Source organism: Scardinius erythrophthalmus (assembly GCF_964197995.2).
Source record: "Scardinius erythrophthalmus genome assembly, chromosome: 16".
Taxonomy (NCBI): domain Eukaryota; kingdom Metazoa; phylum Chordata; class Actinopteri; order Cypriniformes; family Leuciscidae; genus Scardinius; species Scardinius erythrophthalmus.
The window spans coordinates 3,323,948-3,348,328 of NC_138236.1; the positions used below are offsets into that span (position 1 = coordinate 3,323,948).

General features: G+C 36.8%; 1 protein-coding gene across 1 annotated transcript; it reads left to right on the forward strand.

Moving 5' to 3' along the window:
- Positions 1-8,042: 8,042 nt before the first annotated feature.
- Positions 8,043-11,978, forward strand: LOC308704349 (putative transmembrane protein ZNF593OS). Its single transcript, XM_081388567.1, has 3 exons — positions 8,043-8,178; positions 8,817-8,938; positions 10,997-11,978. Exons 2-3 carry the CDS (start codon positions 8,888-8,890, stop codon positions 11,141-11,143), a joined length of 198 nt encoding a protein of 65 aa, XP_081244693.1. The 5' UTR covers positions 8,043-8,178; positions 8,817-8,887; the 3' UTR covers positions 11,144-11,978.
- Positions 11,979-24,381: the final 12,403 nt, after the last annotated feature.

Sequence of the window (24,381 nt, forward strand, 5' to 3'; positions counted from 1 at the left end):
TTTAAAATATATTCAAATAGAAAAGTTATTTTAAATCGTAAAAATATTTCACAATATTACTGTTTTTGCGGTATTTTGGATCAAATTAATGAAGCCTTGGTGAGCCACCACTGTATATAATCAGATAAATGAACAATTAAGTAGTATTAGGCCTAAATCCTTTGCATTATTATCAAATGATCATCTCACTATAGAAAATTACATTGTGTTTGGAGAATTTTGCTTTCTAACAGGCAATCAAGTGCAGTTAAAGGGCAATTTCCAGATTAGGTAACTGAGAATGCATATTTCTTATCCGAATAATCTAACAAATAGTGCATGCAGAGTGAATATGATTTCAGATTCCAATCAACCAATCAGATTTGGGTTGCACTTTATTTTACAGTAGCACTTACAGTGTACTTACCTAATAAAGTAGCCTAACTACAAGGGTTTAGGGGTTGGTTCAGGGTTAGTACCTATTGTAATTATTACAATATGAATATGTGAAACAGAAACTGTAAACTTGTCATTCAAATCTGAGTTTATTTTACAGTCCTGTCAAGTTTAGGTGCTTCTACGTCGGTGTTATTCGCCTCTCATTTCGGTCTGATTTTGGGTATAACTTATCGTTAGAGATCGGATTGTTATCGAATAGGAATGTCGTTCTAGGATCAATAAAATATGATGATACACATGAAGGGTGTTGTAGTTACATCTGTTTCTCGCTAGATGTCGCTGCCGTTTAATAAACGAGAGAAAATGATTCAAACGGTAATTCATTCACTGTCCAGCAGGGGGCTCTGTTTATATCGCTCAGCAGGATAGGATCAAATAAACATTTCAATCTCAGCAATATATGATTTTGTGACACGGTTGGGGGTAAAATCAGTTTTACTTTCTATTTTGAGAATATTTTCTGTGGGAGTTGGAATGTGTTCCCTGGAAAACGACTCTTGCTCAGCACACGCGGCCTACACACTCCCAGAAGAAATGTTGACCAAATTGAAAACCATTTCTTGTTGAGACTGGAGAGCACAAAGATATAGTAGTAATACATATCAATCAGACCGATTCTACTACATCGTCCTTGTAAAAGGCAAAATATTTTGTGATCGTTTATGAATGAAAAAAAATAAATAAATGAAATTGTGTTGAACATAGTCGCAGCTTTGTAGATGATCATATAACTGGTTGACCTGCTAATTTGTTGGTCTTTAGATGGTTAACTTGATAATTTGTTGGTCTCTATGATCATGGTTGACCTGCTAATTTGTTACAAAGCGGATATGACCAATGGATAGTCAACATTTTGGACGGATTTCTAGAGCTATACATGAGTTGATAAATGGCAATTCGATCGTTTATGGTCTAAATGATATATTAGATCTGTGAAGAGACAGAATTTGACTCCACTAACACTGAAGCAAGATCTTTTCTCGGTGTTTGCTGAGCGGAATTCGTTAATAACAACAGACAGAACAAATAAATGAACGCTAAAGCCATGCCAAGTAGAGGATGACACGGGAGTGGATTTTCACTCCTGTCCCGTCCCACTCCCATAGAAAGAAATCTTGTCCCGTCCCACTCCCAGACCAAAGTTTTAAAAACAATCCCATCCCATCCCGCTCCTGGTAAATTGACTCCCACTCCCATCCCGCTCCTGTTTAAACTGACTCCCGCTCCTGTACCGCTCCCATATATTTTTTTCTTCAATTAGTGTTTAGTTAATACATAATTTGATTTAATCTGCTCTCCATACTGTTTTAGACCAGCTGCTGAGCCCGTTTCTAGATTTTCTCCAGAAAATGTAAGACAGCAAATAAAAGAAAAACAGTACATAGTTCACACCATGTCTACAATAGTTTAATAAACCCAAACAGCACATAAAGCTGCCTTTTTCTCATTTATTGTTGAGTAAACAATACATTTATAGTTTACATTTATAGTTTTTTTTAATTACATGTTAACGATTTTCATCAATTATGCTCTTGCATAATGAGTCCAATTATGGGTATAAATTCAATAAATATTATTCCTGTCAATAGAAATCTGATGTAAATCTATGAGAATCTATCAATATTTCTCAAAATCTGCACATTTTTGAGCTAAAGCCCTGAGGGACGTTATTTTGTGTATCGCTGTCATGACGACAGCACGGGAGGTTTTTTTGTGAATGAAAGCGGCTGACGCGCATAATTCATATTAAAGGTATCGACGCATTTTTTTCATTTCATAACTCCTGACACAAATTAAGAAATAACTGTCACTATAAGTTTCTCAGAATACAATAGTGGTCAAATACTGAAACTTGAGTATTATATCTTTTTAATGATGTAGCCTATAGTTTGTCAATGTATAACATTAAATCTGATAGTAACTTTGAACTAAATAAATAAAATAAAAAAAACGCTTCAGTGCGCCGACGCACTGGTGAGGCTTAACAGGTTAAAAGGAAACTACAAAATGGTGCATTTACTTTTTTTTTTTTTTTGTCGTCTTTGCTATTGGTTGATTCCCGCTCCCGTCTGCTCCCGTTAACCATTTATCCTGTACCGTCCAAATCCCGTGATTAATAGCAAAGATGACTCCCATCCTGCAGGAATCCCACGGGAATCCCGTGACCCGTGGGATTCCCGAAAAAATGTCAGCCTCTAATGCCAAGTGAGAAGATGATAACACGATGAGTAAATCTCGGTTTGTTGACCAAACAACTCTAGTCCAACACGTAGCTGTTTATTATTGGTAAGAAATCAATAAGAAGATGTCACTGATGTTCCAAACCGGTCTGAAACTCAAACACACGACTTTTGTGACAACGAGGGAAACGTGCAAGATGTGTTCTTCTGAACACAATCATTAATCAACACTGAGGGTCTGCACGTCTTTATGTTGTGTCGTGTTCAGCCACACCTCCCACTGAATCTATAGGCGGACCGGGCTTCATATATAATGTGGAGGAACATCGTGTGACTTGCTTCAGTGTTCTGCCACTCTCAACTCACGGCGGTCCATATCATCAGGTAAGCTAAAGATAAACACAAGATCAATGAGTTTCATGACAGTCATGTTTGCGTAAAAAGCGCAAAAATGTGTCAACGCAAGGTGGGATTTATACTACCCCGTTTGTAAAATTACTTTTTTCTCATTGCCAATTGGCAAATTCTGATACTGGTGGTAAATAACAGTATATTCCTGCACCAAATGCAAACATTCTTTTCTTAATGGAATAAGTGAATTTATGGGTGTTTCGGTTCATTTTGTTGTTTGTTTGTTTGTTAAAACTTTGCAGTATTTTGAAAACGCATTGACAATGAGCGGTTGATTGGGACACTTTTTCCAAGTTATTTCAATGGCAAAAAGTGTCCCAATCGCCCATAAGTCTTATATATGTTTCATATGACCAAGTTTCTTAATAACTGTATATGGAAAGATTATCAAAACTACCTTGTTGTAAACCTCATACTCTGTTCATTATGGATCTACTGAATACAATATTGTTTGGTCCCAGGTTTTGCATTAATAAGACGTCTTAACCACAACTGGCAATTTGGTTGTTCATAATTATAAGGGAGAATGTATTGATTTGAAGACATTGTATTGATTGCAGATTTGAATGACTGTAAAATCCAGGTTATTTCTGTAATATTTCATGATAGTTTACTATTGTAAAGTGGCTCAACAACATTGTTGGAAATTAAGTTTTGATGACATGTTCCACTTGACCTAAACATAGCTGGGCATTTTTGATTTGATCTTTGTTTATAGACCAGATAAGTAGATGTTAAAATATGTTTCAGATCAGTGTCGTCATTGTGATTTATTTGAAATTTACTCCTTATAATATATTCACCCAAACCTGTGGTTGGCACATTTGGAAGGGACTTTTTGGGGTCATTTCAGCTGATTGAGTGTCAGCTTGGAGATCAAATGTCTCCTGCAAATGTAATTGTATTTTCCTGTCATTAATGTAAAATGACGGGAAAATACAATTACCAAAACCAAACGGCTACCATTAAGTGTGAATGGTAGCCGTTTGGTTTAGACCATTGATATTCATGTTTCTAGGGGCTGAATATTCAGATGCTGCTCACAGCTGTTTACAGTTGCTATCTGTTTCAAGTGATCCAATCACTAATGCTCCGCTGAAACTGCTTGACCTTTACACCTGGTATTTAAAGGGGTGGTTAATTATGATTTCACTTTTCTAACTTTAGTTAGTGTGTAATGTTGCTGTTTGAGCATAAACAACATCTGCAAAGTTACAACGCTCAAAGTTCAAAGCAAAGGGAGATATTTGCTTTTAAAGAAATTGCTTTTTAAGGACTACAACAAACGGCTGGTAGAGACTACACCACATTCCTCCCGGGTTAGTGACATCACCAACCCTAGAATTTACATAAACCCCGCCCCCTGAACACGATTTATAGATTATCAAGACAGAATATGCTAATCAATGACTTAAAGATAACTACACATCAGCTTCATAAATTCATGAGTGCATGCTGTTGTAGCTCTGCCCTGGGAGCAGCAGCTCATTTGCATTTAAAGGAACAGACACAAAACAGTGCGTTTTTGCTCACCCTCAAAAAGTGACAATTTTAACAAGCTATATAAAATATCTGTGGGGTATTTTGAGCTAAAACTTCACACACACACTCTGGGGACATCAGAGACTTATTTTACATCTTGTGAAAAGGGCATTATACCACCCCTTTAAATGTATTGACAACTTAGGTCCAGTATGGACTTTCTGGTTTCATAATTGCATTGACAACTTACTAAATTGGCATGTTGCTGCATGTTGGTAAAGTGCAAAAAAGTCAATTTTGTGTGATAAATGTGAAGTAATTTGTGATGTAATTTTACATTTAACTAAACTGAGGATGTGCTTCACATGATCTTGTTTGTTCATATCAGGCAGATGTTCTTATGTTTTGTGCATCTATATGTTTGTGCGCTCTGTAACTGGTCATGTTAACTCTTGCGCAGTGGATGATTGATGTTTTGCTCCCTGTTTGAACCTTGATCCCTCATCATAAACCTAGATGATGCTTAATGTTTTGATGTCACTGCCTAGGGCTTTTGCTACAGAGCCATGTGCTCAAACCGTCGAAACTGTACATGCCACTAACATGAGCGGTTAGGATGAGGGCGGAGCTTAAGCTTTAGTAGGAATGGGAATGCTCCGTATGGCTGGGAATCACTCCGATTGAGCAATGATGTAATGCTGAGCAGCATCACGGACACTCAAGCGAATGCGAAGCGAGGGATGCTGTGTCTGCTTTGTTCTCAGTGTATGAGAATGGAGGGAAGCCCCCAGACTCGTTTCAGACGTGAGGGCGAGTTAGACATGGGGGCGGGGCTTGTGGGGAGGAGGAGGAGGAGGAGGAGGAGGAGGAGGAGGAGGAGGAGGGTTTGTTAAAGAGGGAAAGGAGGGGTTGCGCTACGATTGCTTGATGCACAACAAAGCTTGAGGATTTCTCATTCAAACCCTAAACCCTCCAAACCAAAATAATAAAAAGGGTTTTTATTTTGTACAAGGATAATGAGTCCTGTTTTAGGGTTCATGAAAGACTCTTTTTGCATATATATATTTTTTTTTTTTTTCAAATTAAGAAACATTTCCGCTAAATACTGATTACTACCCAAAAGTTTTAGTTTTATGGTTATATATATATTTATATACATGATACATTGTTCTCTTAAAGGGATAGTTCACCCAAAAATTCTGTCATTTACTCTTCCCTCAAGTTGTTCCAAACCTGTATGAATTTCTTTCTTCTGCTGAACACAAAAGATGATCTCAGTAACTAAACCGTTGCGGGGTCCCATTGACTGTAGTGTTTTCTTCTTCTTTTTTTTTTCTCCATACTGTGGAAGTCAGTGGGGCCCCACAACGGTTTAGTTATCGATATCATCTTTTGTGTTCAGCAGAAGAAAGAAATTCATAGAAGTTTGGAATAACTTGACAGAATTTAAATTTTTGGATGAACTAACTCTTTAATACTCTCATAGTGCACAAAATTCTTGACAATGTCACAAATTAATATCTACAAATATAGCTTAAGTTCTCATTTCTCTTTGGTTCTGGGGATGAAATGTTCTTGACAGGTTTTATGAGATTTGCCCTTGTACTTTTATTAACTAAACAATAACTGATCAAAAGTTAAAAGATCTTGTTGTAGAAAATGACTACTACCATGGTTAATAGGTTTTATAGTTGGATTTTATTGTAGGTATGGCTGGATTTTTATGGCAAGTGTCAACAAGACCAGCCTCAGGGATTCACATCATTTTAAATGTGCACTTATGACTTGCAATACAACAAAAATGTTGAAGGGTGACTCTAATGCCCTGTTTACACCTGGTATTAAGATCTGTTTCAGTCGATTGGATCACAAGTGGACGACGCTAAATACAGGTTTAAACGGGGTGTAAAATGTTTTGAGCTTGTCCACTTTCGACCACTTCTAATGGTAGTTGAAAACGCATTGGACTGAATTGCTTTCGTAGTGTAAACACTGATCGAATGTGTTCAACAGCCTTAAAAGACCGTCTACTCTCCAAATACTGACCTAATGCGTAAACATGGGAAGCGCTCTAGCTAGATGGGATTTAAACTTTGTCGGCTGAAGATCCAAGTTTGTTTTGAAGATGAACAATATACCAAGCACAATGTTCTCTCACCGTTCCTGATTTCTAACACACACTCATAGTGTTCGGCTGGTCTTGCGACTGTCAGAACAGAAGCGAAAGCTCCTGCTCTCCGGATGTTTTTCCGTCGTCTCCAGTCGCGTTCATGTAAATTGCGTGAGCTTACTTTGTGCATTAGATTGAAAGATCTGAAAAAAAAACATACATTTACCCACCCATAGACCCTCCTCTAGAAGAAATCAGGACAGAAGTGGTCAAAAGTGGTCAAAACACACACTCTCTGGGGACATCAACAACTTATTTTACATCTTGTGAAAAGGGCATTATACCACCCCTTTAATACCAGGTGTAAACGGGGCCTCACTCTGGAAGTTGAAAAGGATAGTCTAAAGTGAAGTGCGTGGTCAATTGATATTTAAATGGTCTACAGTTTGATATCTGTCAGGTTCTTTGTCTTTATAAATAACTCATGCGTGAATAAATGAGACTTTCATTGTCTCACAGTCTTTTTATGGAGCTTAATTAAATCCCATCATGATAGAAATTTACACTGGAAACTATTTTTCTCATGCTCCAAAAGACAATAACAGAACCGGAGTAGTGCTTCCCAGTCTTTGTAAAACTGCAAGGTCATCCATTGTCAATATTTGAAGGCCCACATGCACAGGCTGTGGAATTTCCTCTTCTGCTGATTTTTTTTTTTTTTTTTTTTTTTTTTTTTTTTTAAAGCTTATATTTAATTGAGAGAAACTAGGGTTCACATGACTGTCAAGTCATATTGTCTATTTAATCTTTCCTTAAAGCGGTTTTCTTGGCCTTAAATGTTAGATTATTTCAAAATAACGGATGTTATAAAGCCCTCTACCGAATCAGGTCATTGAGATGATCTATTGTTACATCACTCTTTGTAAAATCTGCAGTGATGCATTCTGTAATTCAGACCGGTGAAGTGGAATAGAGTTGCATAACGAAAACACTTTGCCATGTGGTCTGTGGCGTAGAAGCATAATGTTGTGTGAATGCGGTCGCTCCGTCCTCACTTAGAGGCAGGATAATGGAGGATGATTTTGACAACACGTTGAGTATTTGTCACGATTTCATAAATGCAAAGTGTGTTCTTTTTGTTTACATGGCTATTGAAGTCATTCTTCCAAAGGCAAAGTGGGTGTGAACATGTGCAAGCCAGAAAGCTCATGATGCATTCTGACAGCTGTGCATGGTGAAGAGAGAAGAGAGAGAGAGGGCAACACACAATCCGCCAATCTGACGGCAAGAGATCAGGTTGTATAAAAGGGCGGAGCTCCTGAGAAAACTTCCTCTTGGAGCAGCTTCTTCATTTGCTGACCGCTCATGCTGTTTGCAGTCTGACTGGCAGAGGTCTCTGCATTTAAAGTCTAACTTTGGCTGCTAGAAATGCGGTTTCATGGCTAACCTTTGAAGGTTTCATTAGTTTTTCCATTCCAGCTGTTTTTGGAGTTTGCCTTGGAGCAACAACGACGGAGTCATTTTCCTTTCCCTGAACAAGCGTGCATTTGCAGCAAGGTTGGTAGATGCATCCAAGACATGTATCTACCTTTGCCTTCTCACTTCTTGCCACTTTACAAGTGGTTAATGTAGTTCTAGTTCCTTTTACCCACTTGTATATCATATTTTGAGTACCAAATTTGCAGTCGTTAGTCTAAAACGTCTAGCTGGTCTAAACTCCGATGAGTTCGAATCGTTGTTTTGTGATCTGTTCTGAATAATGGTGCCTTGCAGGCTTTGGACGAGTTTTTCTTCTGTTTCTTATTTGAGTCAGAGTAGGTCTGGTTCAAACCAGCACAGTATGTATTTTCAGACAACAGATTACTGTCACCCAGACGTGATTCTCTGCATTAGTTCGGGATTGTTGCCTACGGCGTGAAGTGTTCCCTTGCTCTTGCATCAGCCATATTCGGTTTATGGCAAAACAAACTCTTTTAAATATATATATATTTTTTTTTGGTGTTTCTTTTAACCCTAATTTTGAACTTTCCAAGGACCATTTCAAGGTTTTAATAGCATTCTTTCTTCTAATGATTTTCAGTCAGAATGGCTGAATAAGTGGTCCTTTTTGGCGCACTAATTATTTAAATGTTCACAATAGATTGCATTCTGTTTTTTTGTTTTTTTTTAATTGACTCGTCCTGTCCGGTCTACAGGTTCACACCTCGGCATTGCACAACCCTTCGGGAAGTTCGTTTCAGTCGTGTGGCGCACAAAAACAGCAGTGATGATCATCAGACTCGGCAGACTGACTCCTGGATACTTCCGTCTTCTGCAGGTTGGTATTTGTTAAAATCTTTTAACTTGGTTAAATCTGTGAAAAGTGAACCTTTTTGGATTGCATGTATAAATGGGTCATCTCATGAGGAACCAGATTTCCTCTATCTATTGTTAATTGTACTGTGAAAACATACGGGAGCTTTCAGATCTCCATTTCTTTCCAGTGAAAGAAATTAATTTATTTTAAAATAAGCTGTTTAAATCTCTTGATCTGACATCTGAGACCCATCATTAATATGATTGCTCACATATAAACATGAACCTATTCGGTGTTCACCAAAAAAAAGTGCATCCGAGAATAAATAAAATGATGGTATGTATGGTATGACCCCTTTAAAATGCATGCATGTGTGACACTTACATAATGGCTTTTGCGAGGTGCAAGTAATGTTGGTTAGTTTGGGACGTGTAAATGTCCATTGGAAAGATCAGACTGGTGCCGGTCTGGCTTTTACACTGCATTCCTCATGGCTAAAAGCGACTGAACTAATTATATGAACAATGACCGTGAAGGGCTGAATGAAGGCTATGTACACATGGGAAATACCAGTTTAAATTCATCTCTCATGAGCTTGATGTAATTCTCACGACTTGGAATATAAAAATAGCGTGAAAGCCGCAGGGGGGAATGGTAGTAAACAAGCAACTATCTTGATTAATTTGTTTTGACAGACATTCATTTTAAAGTTTTAACATTCAAAACATTGTCAATCCTCCATCTTGAATAGCAAGTTTAATTTTTGGACTAAAATTGGGGTATAACAACACCTACTTTTTTCATAGTGTCACAATAGTTCAGATTTTTACAGTATTGAGCTGCTTTCTCCAACAAGTATCTACATATATTGTTTTATGTATTGTGCATGTAGATTCAGACGAGCTAATCAAACACTACTTTGAAATTTCAAGCTTATTACTTCAAATACTGACATTAAAACCCAAGAACATTTAAAAATTGTTCTTAAAGTTTGAACAAATCCTCCTGTTAGTCAGTTTAATAACCTGTCCTTAGTTTTTAATTCGACAGTAATTTTCCATACATCACAAAACTCTGAATCATTAAGTTTGCAATGCATAAAAATCTGGCCTAAAATAATACCATTAGGCAACCTTATTGTCAAGCCCTGCCCTAATGATTAAATGCTTAATCTGTTTAATCTTAAAAAGATTAGCATCCTACTTGTCTTAGACCCCTCTAAACCTACTTGCTTTAATGGAGATTGCAGAGACTTGTTAAACCGTCTTAATGTCGTCACCTTGAGGTTTGCGGTGGTTAAACCCGAGTGTGGCGTCATTCAATGAGCTTTTATAGACTCCACTTATCACAACAAATACTGTCATAATCCTTCATATCTGGTTGTAAAATCATATTTAGTTAAAGCTACCCTTTGTAACCGCATGAGTCTTGTGGAATAACGTTGTTTTGGTTGTGCTTTGCACCTCTGCATGGATAAATGTAGATACTTTTTGCTCTCTCTCATTAAAGACAACCTATTTTACCCTTTTTTTAAAGTCTCAATTTTGCTTTTGGGCTCTGCTAGAAGAGGTTTTCATGCTTGAATGTTCAAAATCCATTGTTGCAGCTCGTTTCTTCCCAGTCTGTCAGTAAAGTTTTGTTTAGCTCCTGTCTCTATGAAGCCCCTCGTTCTGAAAAGCACACTGAGCTCTGATTGGTCGGCTGGAGCAGTGTGTTGTAATTGGTCAGTCGCTTTGATCGTGTTTGGGAAATGTCCCGCCCTTCACCATAACCACAAGTTTCAACCCACTACTAACGCAACTCAACTTTTTGCGTATGCCTTGAGTGGGAATAATTTAAATGAGGAATATTGTGACGTTTGTTCCCGGAATAAAACTCAAGACTACAATGGAGTAGTCAATGATGTTCCTCTCCTGCTGTTACTTTATTGGCTATAAATATTTAATGATTCCATATATCCCACACAAATGAGCAGGACATTGTGGTCTTTATGAGGAAGTCCGATCATTGTACAAAATTTGAAAGTGTTTTAGAAGATTATGGCCTTGTTAACAATCCTTTTTCCCATTCTTTTCGCAGAGGCAGGTAGCGGGAGAGGTTCAGGCCCCGGCTCACGACCGCTCCGTCAACCAGATCGCCATGATGCTGGCCATCATGGGCCTTGGCATGTCCTACTACAGTGCCAAACAGATGACCGAGAAGGTTCACCATGAGCCCGCCCCGTGAAAATGCGCTCCTGTCCTCCGGAGTGACGGCATCCGGAGAAGACGAAGCCAAACGGAAGATGCAGTTGGATGTTGAAGATGTTCAGACTCCGTCACACTACACCTTTCTATAACCGTTGGATTTCCAGGGATCGCACACCATGGTGCTTCTGCTTAGGGGTTCTCTTGCTTTAGTTTCGCTCTCAATGGGGTCTGGAAGGGGTTGAATGTTGTGGCCTGAGTTTCGATAGCTGCCGAGGTACATGCATATCAGAGAGTCAATCAATTCTGCTACTGGGAAAAAACTCGAGCTCCATCATATGGAGCTCAACTCTGAGCCATAATGTCTTTTAAAGGGAAGGACCTCTGCATTTGAGATGTACCAAGCAACTATTGAAAGCAGGGCCACTGCACAAGAGTGAAATGCTGGATTTATTTAAGATTTCCCCCGAAAAGATGCTATTGAAGAACGTCAGAGACTTGAGGACTTTTAGCGGAGGTACTGCTCTATAATACTACACTTGTTTTAGACACTTTAGGAAATTTATTGCAGTACTACAGAGACTGTTCGAGGACCTTATGTTAAAGTTACTTATCTTTCTTTCATCATAACAAACAATATCTTCATATCATCTTGTTTGTTCTGGGAAATGGCTTCAATCTTTAGATTGTTAAAGCCGACTTTCTATGTGCAATTGCATGAGCTTAAAGCAGTTTTTTTTTTTTTAGTGAAACCAATCCATATGTTGTTTCTAATACTTTTTATGATAATGTGATTTATGATGATGACGAATGTACTGTATGTTATATTTTTAAGACACAATGATCAAATAAAGCTGTGAATAATTTGAACACGATCAAGTAATGGGAAGCAAGTCATGACTCAAGAAGGTTTAGAAGAACGTTATAAAATAAGTTCTCAGAAATCGTCCGCTGTTGACAATGCCATTCCTGCTGAGTCGAGTTCCACACCGAAACCATATGAAGGGTTTTCGTGTCGACTGAAGCGTGCCGTTGAACAGGAAGTGGGCAAAGCCTCAGGCAACAACTTCCTCTATCTGCACGCAATATTTGTCTACCATCCTGCCTGTCGCATCTGGCTTGAAATCTGACCCACTTACCATATTCAATAGATGTTGGTTAAACCCAACATTTGTACACCTTGTAACATAAGGTGCATCTGCTCCATCACTCCCCTCAAATACTAAGCAATTTAGACCTGAACCGTACTTATACACGTACAAGAACACAGATGTGTCTTCCAAGACACATTATTTTCCCCATATTCTCCATTATTGCAGCTCCTCTCTTCCCAGTCTGTCAGTAACGCTCTGTTTAGTTCCGGTCTCTATGAAGCCCCTCCTTCTGAAAAGCACACTGAGCTCTGATTGGTCGGCTGGAGCAGTGTGTTGTGATTGGTCAATCGCTTCGAGTGTGTTTGGGAAATGTCCCGCCCTTCACCATAACCACAAGTTTCAACACACTACTAACGCAACTCAACAAGCCCCCGCCCCTTTATTCTGAGAAATGTATTATTTAAATGAGGAATATTGGCTGCGTCTGACATGACGAGCTCTCTTAAGTAGCTACTTATTTTGAATAAGTAATTACTTCACGACCGCTAAAAAAGTATGTGTGAAAGTGTGTAGTATGAATGTAATCTAGACGTCCGCCGGAAGTAGTAGGTTATCCGGGCACTTTTTGCCTTCTCTTTTATGAGTACTGTTAATTCGGACATACTTTTGTCATATGCTGTTTTTCATCTACTTTATAGTAGCGAGTCGCGACACATGCGAAGTTCCCGTAAGAAAACTCAAGACTGCAATGGAGGCGTTTCAGGGGGTTCAGAAACAGTGACACTGATATAGAGAATAACTCCCACTGGAAGGACTTTTTTTACAGAGCTTTCTCATGCTCAAACGGCAACATCACACACTAAAAAAAGAAAGAAAAAAGAAGCATAATCGAAGCCCTTCCCGATTTTGGTTAGACCCCAATGGTGAATTGCGTCCAATCCACCCAACTACCAACAAATGTTTCTTTTGACGCCATGATTTTGCCATTATTATCAAGCAGTTAACACACCATTGCTGTGCGGATGGGGGAGCGGGTGTGTTTTTAAGCGTTCGCTCGGATGCTCTCGGCAGATGTGATGTCCTGTGACAAGCCGAGGCCACGTTGCATGACATGTTTTATTCCGCCAGTCGCCTTTAGCTCCTCCTCTTTCCGCTCTCTGATCACTGGGCAAACTTGCCCAAAAAAAAAAACTGCTGGGGCAGTTCTGACATGCTAGCTCAGGACATGAACCTCAACACGCTCGTCCCATTGGCTGTCTGGTGATGCATCATCATGGTGTCTTTGCTGTGAAACAAAAGGATGGGGATCACGTTGGCGGCGGCGTAATGCACATGGTTGCTAAAAAGGATGGATAAAGAAATACCTTAATATGAGGTAGCAGAGGCCTTTTCTGTTTGTTGTTTTGATGGTGATTTGTACATGTAGGAAGCACTTTGAGTTTGAAATATGGTGAGAATCATATTTTCTATATGATTGATTGCTTTTGTATTAACGAATGACACTGAAATGTGAATTAAAACACAGACGTGATGCTGTCTGTATGTCCATATAGATCATTAAGTGACTTGTTTTGTTGCTCATGCCATGTTGCTATGTTTCATTAAATTCATTTCAATCATATGTCTAATTTCAGTTGTTGTTTTCATCCCCTCACACATGTGTCCTAATTGGTTTCAACTGGTGCGAAGCAGGTCTTTTTTGTAAACAGCAGGGGGAAAAAACAATGCAAAATACAATTGCAACTTAGTTAGTAAAACAAAATAAATGGACAACGCTTCTCATAAACACTGCCATTCATAAGTTGGGGGTCAGTAAGATTTTTTTTCCGGAAAGAAATGAATGCTTTTATTCAGCAAGGACGCATTAAATTGATCTTAAAAATGTTTTATTCATCAAAGAATACTGAAAAAACTGTATTGCAGTCCCTGTTTTCATCATTGATCAAAATGATTTCTGAAGGATCATGTGACACTGAAGACTGGAGTAATGATGCTGAAAATTCAGCTTTGATCACAGGAATACATTAGTTTAAAATATATTCACATATAGAAAACAGCTTTTAAATTGTGATAATATTTCACAATATTTCTGTTTTTGCTGTATTTCTGATCAAATAAATACAGCCTTGGTAAGTATAAGAGACTTCTTTCAAAAAAAGCTTAACGACCACAAACTTTTGAACAGCAGTGCATTTTGTTATCAAAGGTCATGAAGGTCACGTAAGGCGGGTGCCAGTAAGTCTGGACTACCCCACGAGAAAGCAAAACGCTCTCCTGAGAATTAACATTTGAACTCTCTCTTGCATGTAACAGCAACATCCGAGACGCAGCACACACCTCACTTTTACTTATCATCTCCCTCGATCCCCCTCTTCTCCTCCTCACCTAAAAAACCTACGCAATGTTAAATGTGTACAATAAGTAATTATACATGTTTGGTATCATTTTAAATGTCTCAGTGCGACTGGTACAAAGGTCTAATTCCCAAAGAAGTAAAACAGAAGGTAATAAAGTTTTTAAGAGTTTAGAGATTACTTGCACATAGAGGAGGGTGCGTCTTAGGCAAATGGCCTCCTGCTCTCAAAAGATGCAAACTCTGAATGGAAATTCTCATTATATTAAAGGTGTGTACACACACGAAGTACACACATCTCGCTCGGCCTACAGTTCTTGATCGCTATCTCTGTGCCTTTAGGAACTCCAAATGGTCCTTGTGGTAGAAAGAGGGGTTGGAAAACAGTAGCAAATGTCTTTGTTTATTTCAAGTATCTTGGATTATTTTCAATCCTACAGTCATCTAATCATAATCTGCAGTATCTCTACAGATCCAGACAACATTGTGAATTTAAAATCTGGGTCTATGAAAACCAGTTGTGACTGAACATGGACTTAAATCATGTAATTAAATATCTCCAAACACTCATATCTCTGCTCTTGTCCCCCAACAAGCACACACAGGCGTTTGACATGATGTCTTGGTTGACGTGTCTGATGTTCTGTCTGGACCGTGACAAAGATCACTGTGTGTCGCAGCATCTGCTCTGTCAGCCGCTCAGTGGAAATACGCCATCATGTTCTCATCCGCGTGTTTGTCCTTCTCTCTCTTTCATCAGGAGAGAGTTTATCACTGCAGCAATGCTGGATAATCCTGCCTATAAGCCTGACTTGTGGTCATTTCCTTTTGTTTTGATTTGATATACAGTAGTGGCCAAAAGTGATGTGTTCACCCTTCACCCTTTATTAATCAATATTATTAAATATTTAAGCATATTGCATAGATGTGCTCGGAGCCAGCAGTTTTATTTGTGATAATAACACAATGAAACATGATAAATTGTGCGGACATAATTTTTGGCATATAAGAAAATCTTCATACAAAGAAATTATGAACACATGCAAAAACAAGAGAGAACCAACAAAATATTTATAACTGATTATGTTGTATAGTCAATGTATGCTGTGAGCTTTTTGGTTTTCTATATGCATTTTATTTTGCATAGTAAAATAAAACCTGTAGCTGTTTTTTGCCAAATAATTTTGTAAGACAAATACTTTAACCAAGTTTAGTGTTTTTTCTTCCTTCACATTTAAAATATAATATCCCCCTATACTGTATTTAACCAAAAGGCAAAACCAATATGAAATAAAATTTTTTACTATTTACTACTTAAATATTCACTTACATGTTATTTAAAATCTAAAAAAAAAAATTATATATATTTTTTATATATTTGTCTTCAATAGTTTTTTTTTTATTAAAATATATTATACAAAATATATCTTAAAATCATTTTTTTTCAGCTAAAATCACAAATACCTTCCCTTTTCTACATCTGACTCCATTATGGCATGTAAACCCCATTTTTACCATCTAATTGATCCTGTTTCACTCAAAATACATCAAATTTTAGTGTTTCTCATTGACTTTGTCAGATTTTGTTTTAGCTGTTAGCGAATTAAAAAAACCCATATACGAATAAACACGAACATATATTTAACAGTTTTATTTTTCATATTTTAGTGTTTTGCAGAGGTCTCTTGCTGCTCTGCAGATTTGATCGGATTTGTCACAGATCTTACATTTCTCATCAAATTCTTCCCAGATCAAATGATGCTGCTCATCTGCATTCATATTCCAACTCTATATCTGAATTGTTTTGATTCTGAGATGTAAACGTTCATTCTTAATCAGTTATAACTGTGCATCATGTGTGTATTTATCAGTGTTGGTGTGTCTGATGCAAAATCACATAAAACCGTCCCTCTGCATGTGATTGCAGTGGTTGCTATAATAAAACCGCATGTATTTTAGTCAAAAACCCTAGAAAGGCAAATCTCTGCGGTCTGATGATCAGCCATGCGATTCACCATTTTGGGGAATGCAGCTTTGGAAAGATTATATTTGAGCCCTGTTGCAAAATAGAGAAGTTAAAATGATGACTCAAGGTAATGAGGACACTAACATAATCGTATCATTTTTTTCATCAGCTTATTTAAATCTGAAGATATGCAAGTTACACTCTGCCATCTGTTAGCACGTTCTTTTGTGCTCTGAAAACATGCAGTCAGAAGGAAACTTCAATGTTCTATGTATTTTCAACCATTGAATATTTAAGGTATACATGACTTTAATAAAACTGCATTAAGTTCTTTCAAAATAACACCTTAAGTACACACTGTATAGTATGTGTGAAGCATAAAGTACACTACCATTCAAATGTTTGGGGTCGGTAAGATTATTTAAGGTTGTTCTCACCAAGGCTGCTGTTATTTGACCAAAAAGTGGTAAAAACAGTTAAATAGTGTTTTCTATTGTAAGGAATTTAAACTGTAATTTATATCCTGTGATCAAAGCTGAATTTTCAGCATCATTACTCCAGTCTTCAGTGTCACATGATCCTTCAGAAATCACTCTAATATGATGATTTGCTGATTATTATCATATTTTTGTGGAAACCGTGATAGATTTGTTTTTGTTTTTTCAGGATTCTTTGATGAATAGAAAGTTCAATGAACAGCATGAATTTGAAATAGAAATCTTTTGCAACATTATAAATATATTTAATGTAACTTTTGATCAATTTAATGCATCCATGCTGAATAAAAGTTTTAATTTCTTTCAAAAAACGAAACTATTGAATACAAGTTTATACCTTGAAAAAGTGCACTTTTTTCAACAAGTGGTTATTTGTGAAGAGCTCGACTTAATTTGTAAGCGAGAACATCTTTTCCCTGGAGCAGCTTGAGATCAGCATGTATTTAATCACACAAAGCATGTTTTAATAAAAGACTGAAAGCTTAAATTACGCTGCAAATTAATTTTGCACAGAAGCATTTTTATAGAACCTGAGTGTTACAGTATAAATGAAATGCAAGTAAAATGGTCACTGAGTGTGAGAATTCAATATTTTTCATATCATGATCTAGGCTATATATCTTTCTTCTCACATGATAAAACAATTTCCTCACAGAGCTCAAACTCAAGGACCTTCATTGAACCTTGAGTGCAGTTGTGTTTTGCTCATAGTTATTGTGACACTCACACTGCGCTTGACAGACGTGTGCAGATCAGCTCATCTAAACACTGACGTGAGGGCTGGATCATTTCAGGGAACAGGTGCTGGGAGACATCGGAGTGGTTCAGGTGGAAACATAGGCCTGGCATGTGGAGAGACAGCCAAAATGTGTTTGACACGGGACACTATTGGTCAACAGATGCGCCCGTCACAAATGCTGCCCTGAATAGGACGAGAAGAGGATTTTGTGTGAGATTCATCATAGTGACAACAGCTGAATGTGGCATGTGCTCTGTGATTGGCTGGCTCACGTCACCTGACTGAGTTACATAAAAAGTACATGAATCTGCCCTACATTCTGATGTAAACAAACTTAAATTGATGCCTTTGGCAGATTCATTTTATCCAAAACTACTTATAAAGCATTTAAATTGTTTACATTTGGTAAAAATGTAAAATCCAAGACAAATTAATAAAGCTGTATCAGATAATTTGTCGCGCATATTTCTCTGGCCTCTGAATGATCAACATGATCAAAACTTTGCTGAAAAACCTGTTGCACACATGCTACTACATGCCTTCTGTCATCTGGCTGATAGTTTATATATTTCAGCAAGTAAAAGCTTTTTTGTAAAAACACCCACCTTCAGCTTCAGTGTCTTTTTGCTGTGAAATCTATTTTATAAGGTAAAGAACTTATGTTCAAGATGAACATTTACTGAACTGAAGCAATGGTTTACTTTATTATCCATACATCATTTATTATTATTTTTTTTTAGAAAAATCATGTTCAAATATAATCCATCAGGCTTTTGAGGAACGTTTATTTTTTCATCTCTCGATCATCATTGTATGTTTTGAAACCACAGAGCTTTGATCATAAAAGTAAGCATTTAAATATCATCTTAGAAATATTATTGGCAGATTTAGAGTGACGACTGATATTTATATGTGTTTTATGTGAGTAGTCTGTTCTACTGTTGAAAAGATCTCATTGCTTTACATTAATGCTTCAGAGATTTTCATATTTTTGTCCATATAAATATCAGCATCTGCACCAAATTGCATGAGCCATAAAAGCCTGATGTCAAATATCAAATGATCAAATATGATACTTAACATAAAAACATATACAAACTTTTGCTTAGATTTTGTTTTATATATTTATTATTTTATATTAGGTTATATATATATATATATATATATATATATATATATATATATATATATATATATATATATATGTGTGTATATATATTAAACCTAATATAAAAGTTTGTCAGTAATTTTTGTCAGGCTTTACACACACGCACACACACACACACACACACACACACACACACACACACACACACACACACACACACAAAAAAAACTGGTCAAGAAACAGTTTTTACTACGAAATTGCTATTAATAATTACAAACAAGTTACAAAAAATAATTACAAGAAACTGCAAGTAACACTTTGACTTAAACATAACATTTTGAAGTAGAAAGACTGAAATACTTTAAAACATACAATAATCCTTTGAAACTTTGAAAAATCTTTTTTTCTTTACAGTGCAGGGTTAAGAAGCACTTTTGCCTTATTTTGTTTTGTTTCATTGCCAGATTTGTATTCACTTGTTTTAATCACTAAATGCCATTGTTGCTGTGCAGGAAAGGAAAGTGTTGAGCATGTTGGGTTGTGTAATGTTGTCACATTCTTCCTATGAAACTCTAGGGGCCATTTTTGTTGCACTTCAGTGCCATGTGATTTAGTCACTTATTCTGTGCACATGAGGCCCGGGGTCCCATTTCAACAGGTTACAGCTATAATTGTGGCAGATATGTAAGAATGAATATGTGTGTACATCCAGGATATCACTGGAGGCCTTTGAATAAACGTGAGCTCAAACATGCAGGAAAACCTGCTGAATAACTGCACTGTAACCAGTTTGAACCAGTTACCAGAGTCGGGTGGGGGCAATACAAACAGAACCAGATCTAAGTACGGAGAAACACAACACTGGAGTTTCAGAAATGTGTCTTTGGGAAGGTTTAGCCTGTTGCAGTTTAGCAGCAGTTCTGGGAAGAGTGTCAGTATGTGCCGAGATCCTCTGGCTTGACTGCAGGGTCACGGTTTGATTGGCAGGTGATAAATATACAAATCAAAGGCATATCTGAATATAGTGTGAATCACTTTGGATAAACACATATGCCAATAATGTAAATGTAAAATGTAATGTTATATTAAGCACAAGTTCACTGCCTCTCAAACTAAAATAATAATAATAATAAATTAACACTTATATTCAACAAGGATGCATTAAATTGATGAAAAGTGACATTTATAAATTTACAAAAGATTTCTGTTTCAGACAAATGCTGTTTCTTTTGATCGTTCTATTCATCAAAGAAAACTGGAACACAAAATGTATTACGTTTTCAGCAGCACAACTGTTTTCAACATTGATAATAATCAGAAATGTTTCTTTAGCAACAAATCATCATATTATACTGATGTCTGAAGGATCATGTGACACTGAAGACTGGAGTAATGATGCTGAAAATTCAGCTTTGATCACAGGAATAAATTACACTTTACTATATATTCACATAGAAAAAAAGTTATTTTGAATTGTGATCATTTTTCACAGTATTACTGTTATTTTTATTCAAACAAATGCAGCCTTGGTGAGCAACATTTTTTTTATTTGTTTATGTTTGCAGTAACATGCATGTTAAAAGCATCTTAAAATAATCCAAAACAGTGCATTCAGGATTAAAATAAAAATGCACGTTAAATGTAACATTTTATATTATTAGTTGCATTTTTAAGTTAGTTGCAAAGATTTTCCTAAAGTCCTGTGAAATTCCTCGAGGACATAGAGACGATTGCTGGGGCTGATCACTGCATTCCTCACAGGCAGGACAAAGACGGCTCACGGGGGTGGGGGGGGGTACTCTGGCGACCACCGAGCCTCATACTGAGTCACATAACCATACGTTACATGAGGGGCAGAGGTCAAATGGTGCTTGCGTAACAGAGGAGCTCTGATTTATGAAATCTCTGTCAAGTAAACAGCAGGTTTGCTAATGTGGAAGTCACCCCTATATTAGTATCTATGGTCTTTCAACACAGTTTTAAAAATCTGAGTTCTGTTCCATCACATTCTGTCCAGTTGTTTTTGAATACATGTACAAAAGCACAAGCCCCAATATTCCCATAAACCCATACTTTAAGTGAAGTGGAAAAACAAACTGGTGTGATGTAATTTCAAACTAAATCAAGTCAAAATTAAGTTGCATTTGGGAGTTTGAAACAGCTTGCCAAAGCAAACTTTCCAGAAAAGTTCTTTACGGCTGTTAAACACCTTGATGACACCTTGACCTGATGATGTAACAGGTGGGTGTGGCTGAGAGGCTCAGAGGCTCCGCCTTTTTTGATGTGGAAATCTTGATTTCTTCTGTTCAGTCTGTCGCGTTCAGACATCTACGAGTGCAAACACGAACACGCTGGATTGCCGCTTTATAGTAGAAAACAAAGTTGTGATTCTAAACAAAAGAGACACTGACACCGTTTTTCATTTTTTATACTGTAAAGCTGCTGCTTTAAAGCAATGCATTGTATAAAGTGGTATGTAAATTAATGTGACGTGACTCGACTGTGTTGAATTGTAGATTTGGTGCAAACATATTCACATCATTATGATCAGATGCTTTCTTAACTGCTGTTTTCTCACCACTGTCATTTTGTTGTGTGTTTGTTTTGGTGTTAAAGTTGCAGTAAGCGATTTCTGAGAAATATTTGAAATCAATCAAACAAACAAACACACCCCTTCCTTCATTGCTCCGCCCCCAAAATGCAGACCACTCTATGCAGGAGTGGATGTCTCTTTGTCATAGCTGAAGCGAAGCGAAAAATAAAGCAAACATGACAAACAAACGACAAGGAAGAACAAAAAATTAACGTAGTACACAAGATATACAAGCAAGAGTCTGATGTTAATCTCTAGCAGCACGCACACAAATCAATGTTACTCACTTATGGAGCAGAAACATCGCTTCTGCGCTGAAACGCTTTTCTAATATTAACATGATCTTGAAGCTCTTGCCTCATTTTTACATATTCATCTCCAAACGTCTTCTCGGCAGTGTGGGAGGCGTCAGGATGTTCGCTACACTGATAAAAAGGATTTTGTGGTGAAGTAAATACTACAGAAAAAAACTGTGTTATTTACATGAAAAAGTTAGTTCAGGCAAGAATAATAAAAAAAAAACTAATTCAATTCTCAATTCAAGCGTGTAGAAATGAAAGCGCAAATATCAACGTTATAAAATTAAGTAAAATTACTCAACTTTTCTGATACTGGTGTTCCCATCATGTAGATATGCTGTCTTACACTTTTTTTAAGTGAAATATATGCTTGAAATATATGATTAAAAATGTGGTTTAATTCAATATTATAATGTTAGAGTGAACTGTATTTGCAAAGGAAACTTGAACTAAATAATTATTACTCAACCTTTTACTAGCCAAGTTAATATGACTTATTTTCTTTATTACTTTCACTTAACTTAGTTAAATAGAGTTTACTGAATTCCATATGTGAAATTTACTTAAAAATATGTGTGAGAAATTTACTTAAAAAATATTCATGCAAAAACTTGCAAAAGAAAAATTATGTAAATATTACTTATTGTTTTTTTCAGTGTAACAGTAAACCACTGGTAATGTATTTTGAACTTATTTTTACTCCTAGGATGTAACTTGGCCGTGAGTATATCAGGCCCTATGCTCTGGTTCAGGCTAGAGATAGTTTGCCCCTGCTGGTAGATGCTGTAACTACACCCTTTCAGGGGCAAAAAACATGTATCACCATTACAGTTACAATGTAAAAAAAAAATAAGTGTAGGGTTTACTTTGAAACAGTTTTTGCTCAGACACTGCTAGTTAATTTCACAAACAATTACAAATAATTGGCCAGTAACACATTGAATTAAACATGAAATTAGTAGAAAGACTGAAATATTATTTCCTTGTAAACGTACTCTAGTAATCTTTGTTTTATTTACAACTTTGAAAATCAGTTTTTACAGTGTATTAAAAAGATAACAGGCAGAATAAACGCATAACAGCAGCAGAAATGTGATTAATCAGTCATTACATACACAGCTTTTGACATTAACAACAAAAGACGTGTTTTCTCCTCCTCTTTTTGTTTTAGAAAAACTGACACACCTAATTTTTTTCTGTCCTATCAATGCATGATTATATGGTTTGTTGCATTAAATTATTTGTGTTAAGCAATGCTGTCACGTCAGATACATACACAGTTTGATCAGTTAAGCACCAAAAACCTAAATGAATATGGTCAAATTTAGTCCTAATTTGTAAGTCGCTTTGGACAAAAGCGTCTGCTAAATGACTAAATGTAAAATGTAAATGTAAGATCACAGTCACAGTACATGAATGTTGGTGTATGTCATACAGCAGTCCTTGTGTGAGTCTTCTCATGTCTACACACACGCACATACACACACACACACACACACACACGCACGCACGCACGCACGCACGCACGCACGCACACACACACACACACACACACACGCACACGCACACATTTTATATTCTTTATTTGATTCCACAATACAAGTCAAATTTCATTAGAATTTTTTTTTAATAATTTTTTGTAAACTATAATTTTTTGTTAATTTTTTTGAACATTTTTTTAATAATCCAACAGATTAAAACAAATCAGCTCATTGTTATGGATTATGCAGGTCTAAGGGTACAGGAAACATTTATTTACAAATAAACATGTTTCCTCTAGTTGCTGAGATAGAGACAGTACTTTGCCAGCTGTTTGCCCCCCCCCCCCCCAATGCAAAGTCCACAGATCCCCAGCCTGTGTACATGACCTAGACTACCAAACACTAGCACAATAGACTGGCATTTATACCAAAGCTTCTCAATGGTCAATATCAATGCCTGATATTTTAGAGTCTTAGAGCAGTAAGAGTCCTCCATAAACATGTCAAATGCACATGACACCTCAAATAGTGTAACTGTTCTGCCATACTGAGAGATGTTAACAATATCTGGTGTATTAGCAATTCCTAAAAAAGTGTTTGCAGGTGAGTTAAAGGGGTGGTATAATGCCCTTCTTTTAACAAGATGTAAAATAAGTCTCTGATGTCCCCAGAGTGTGTGTGTGAAGTAAGTTTTAGCTCAAAATACCCCACAGATATTTTTATATAGCATGTTAAAATTGTCACTTTTTGAGGGTGAGCAAAAACACACCGTTTTTGTGTCTGTCCCTTTAAATGCAAATGAGCTGCTGCTTCCATTGCGACGGAAGTAAATCAATCAAAACTAACTTTAGCTGAAAAATAACTTTATTAAAGAGCCGCTATAAAGCCAAAACAATCTCTGTTACCATAAATTATACGTTTATCTCTGTAAAGCTGCTTTGAAACAATCTACATTGTTAAAAGCGCTATATAAATGAAGATGACTTGACTTGACTCCCGGCACAGGGGGCGGAGCTTGCAGCTTGTGTATTTTAACCTCACACACACATGCACTGAAAATTTCAAAAACTTTTAGCCTTTTATGTTCAAACCGGAGTCAGACAATGATGGAGAGACTCAAGAAGAAGTGACAACATGTAGAAGCAACA

What these genes read in the sequence shown, in the direction of transcription:
- LOC308704349 (XM_081388567.1), top strand. Translation starts at nt 8,888, where the DNA reads ATGATCATCAGACTCGGCAGACTGACTCCTGGATACTTCCGTCTTCTG. An exon ending in GATACTTCCGTCTTCTGCAG is followed by an intron (nt 8,939 to 10,996) that starts GTTGGTATTTGT and finishes TTCTTTTCGCAG; the next exon opens with AGGCAGGTAGCGGGAGAGGT.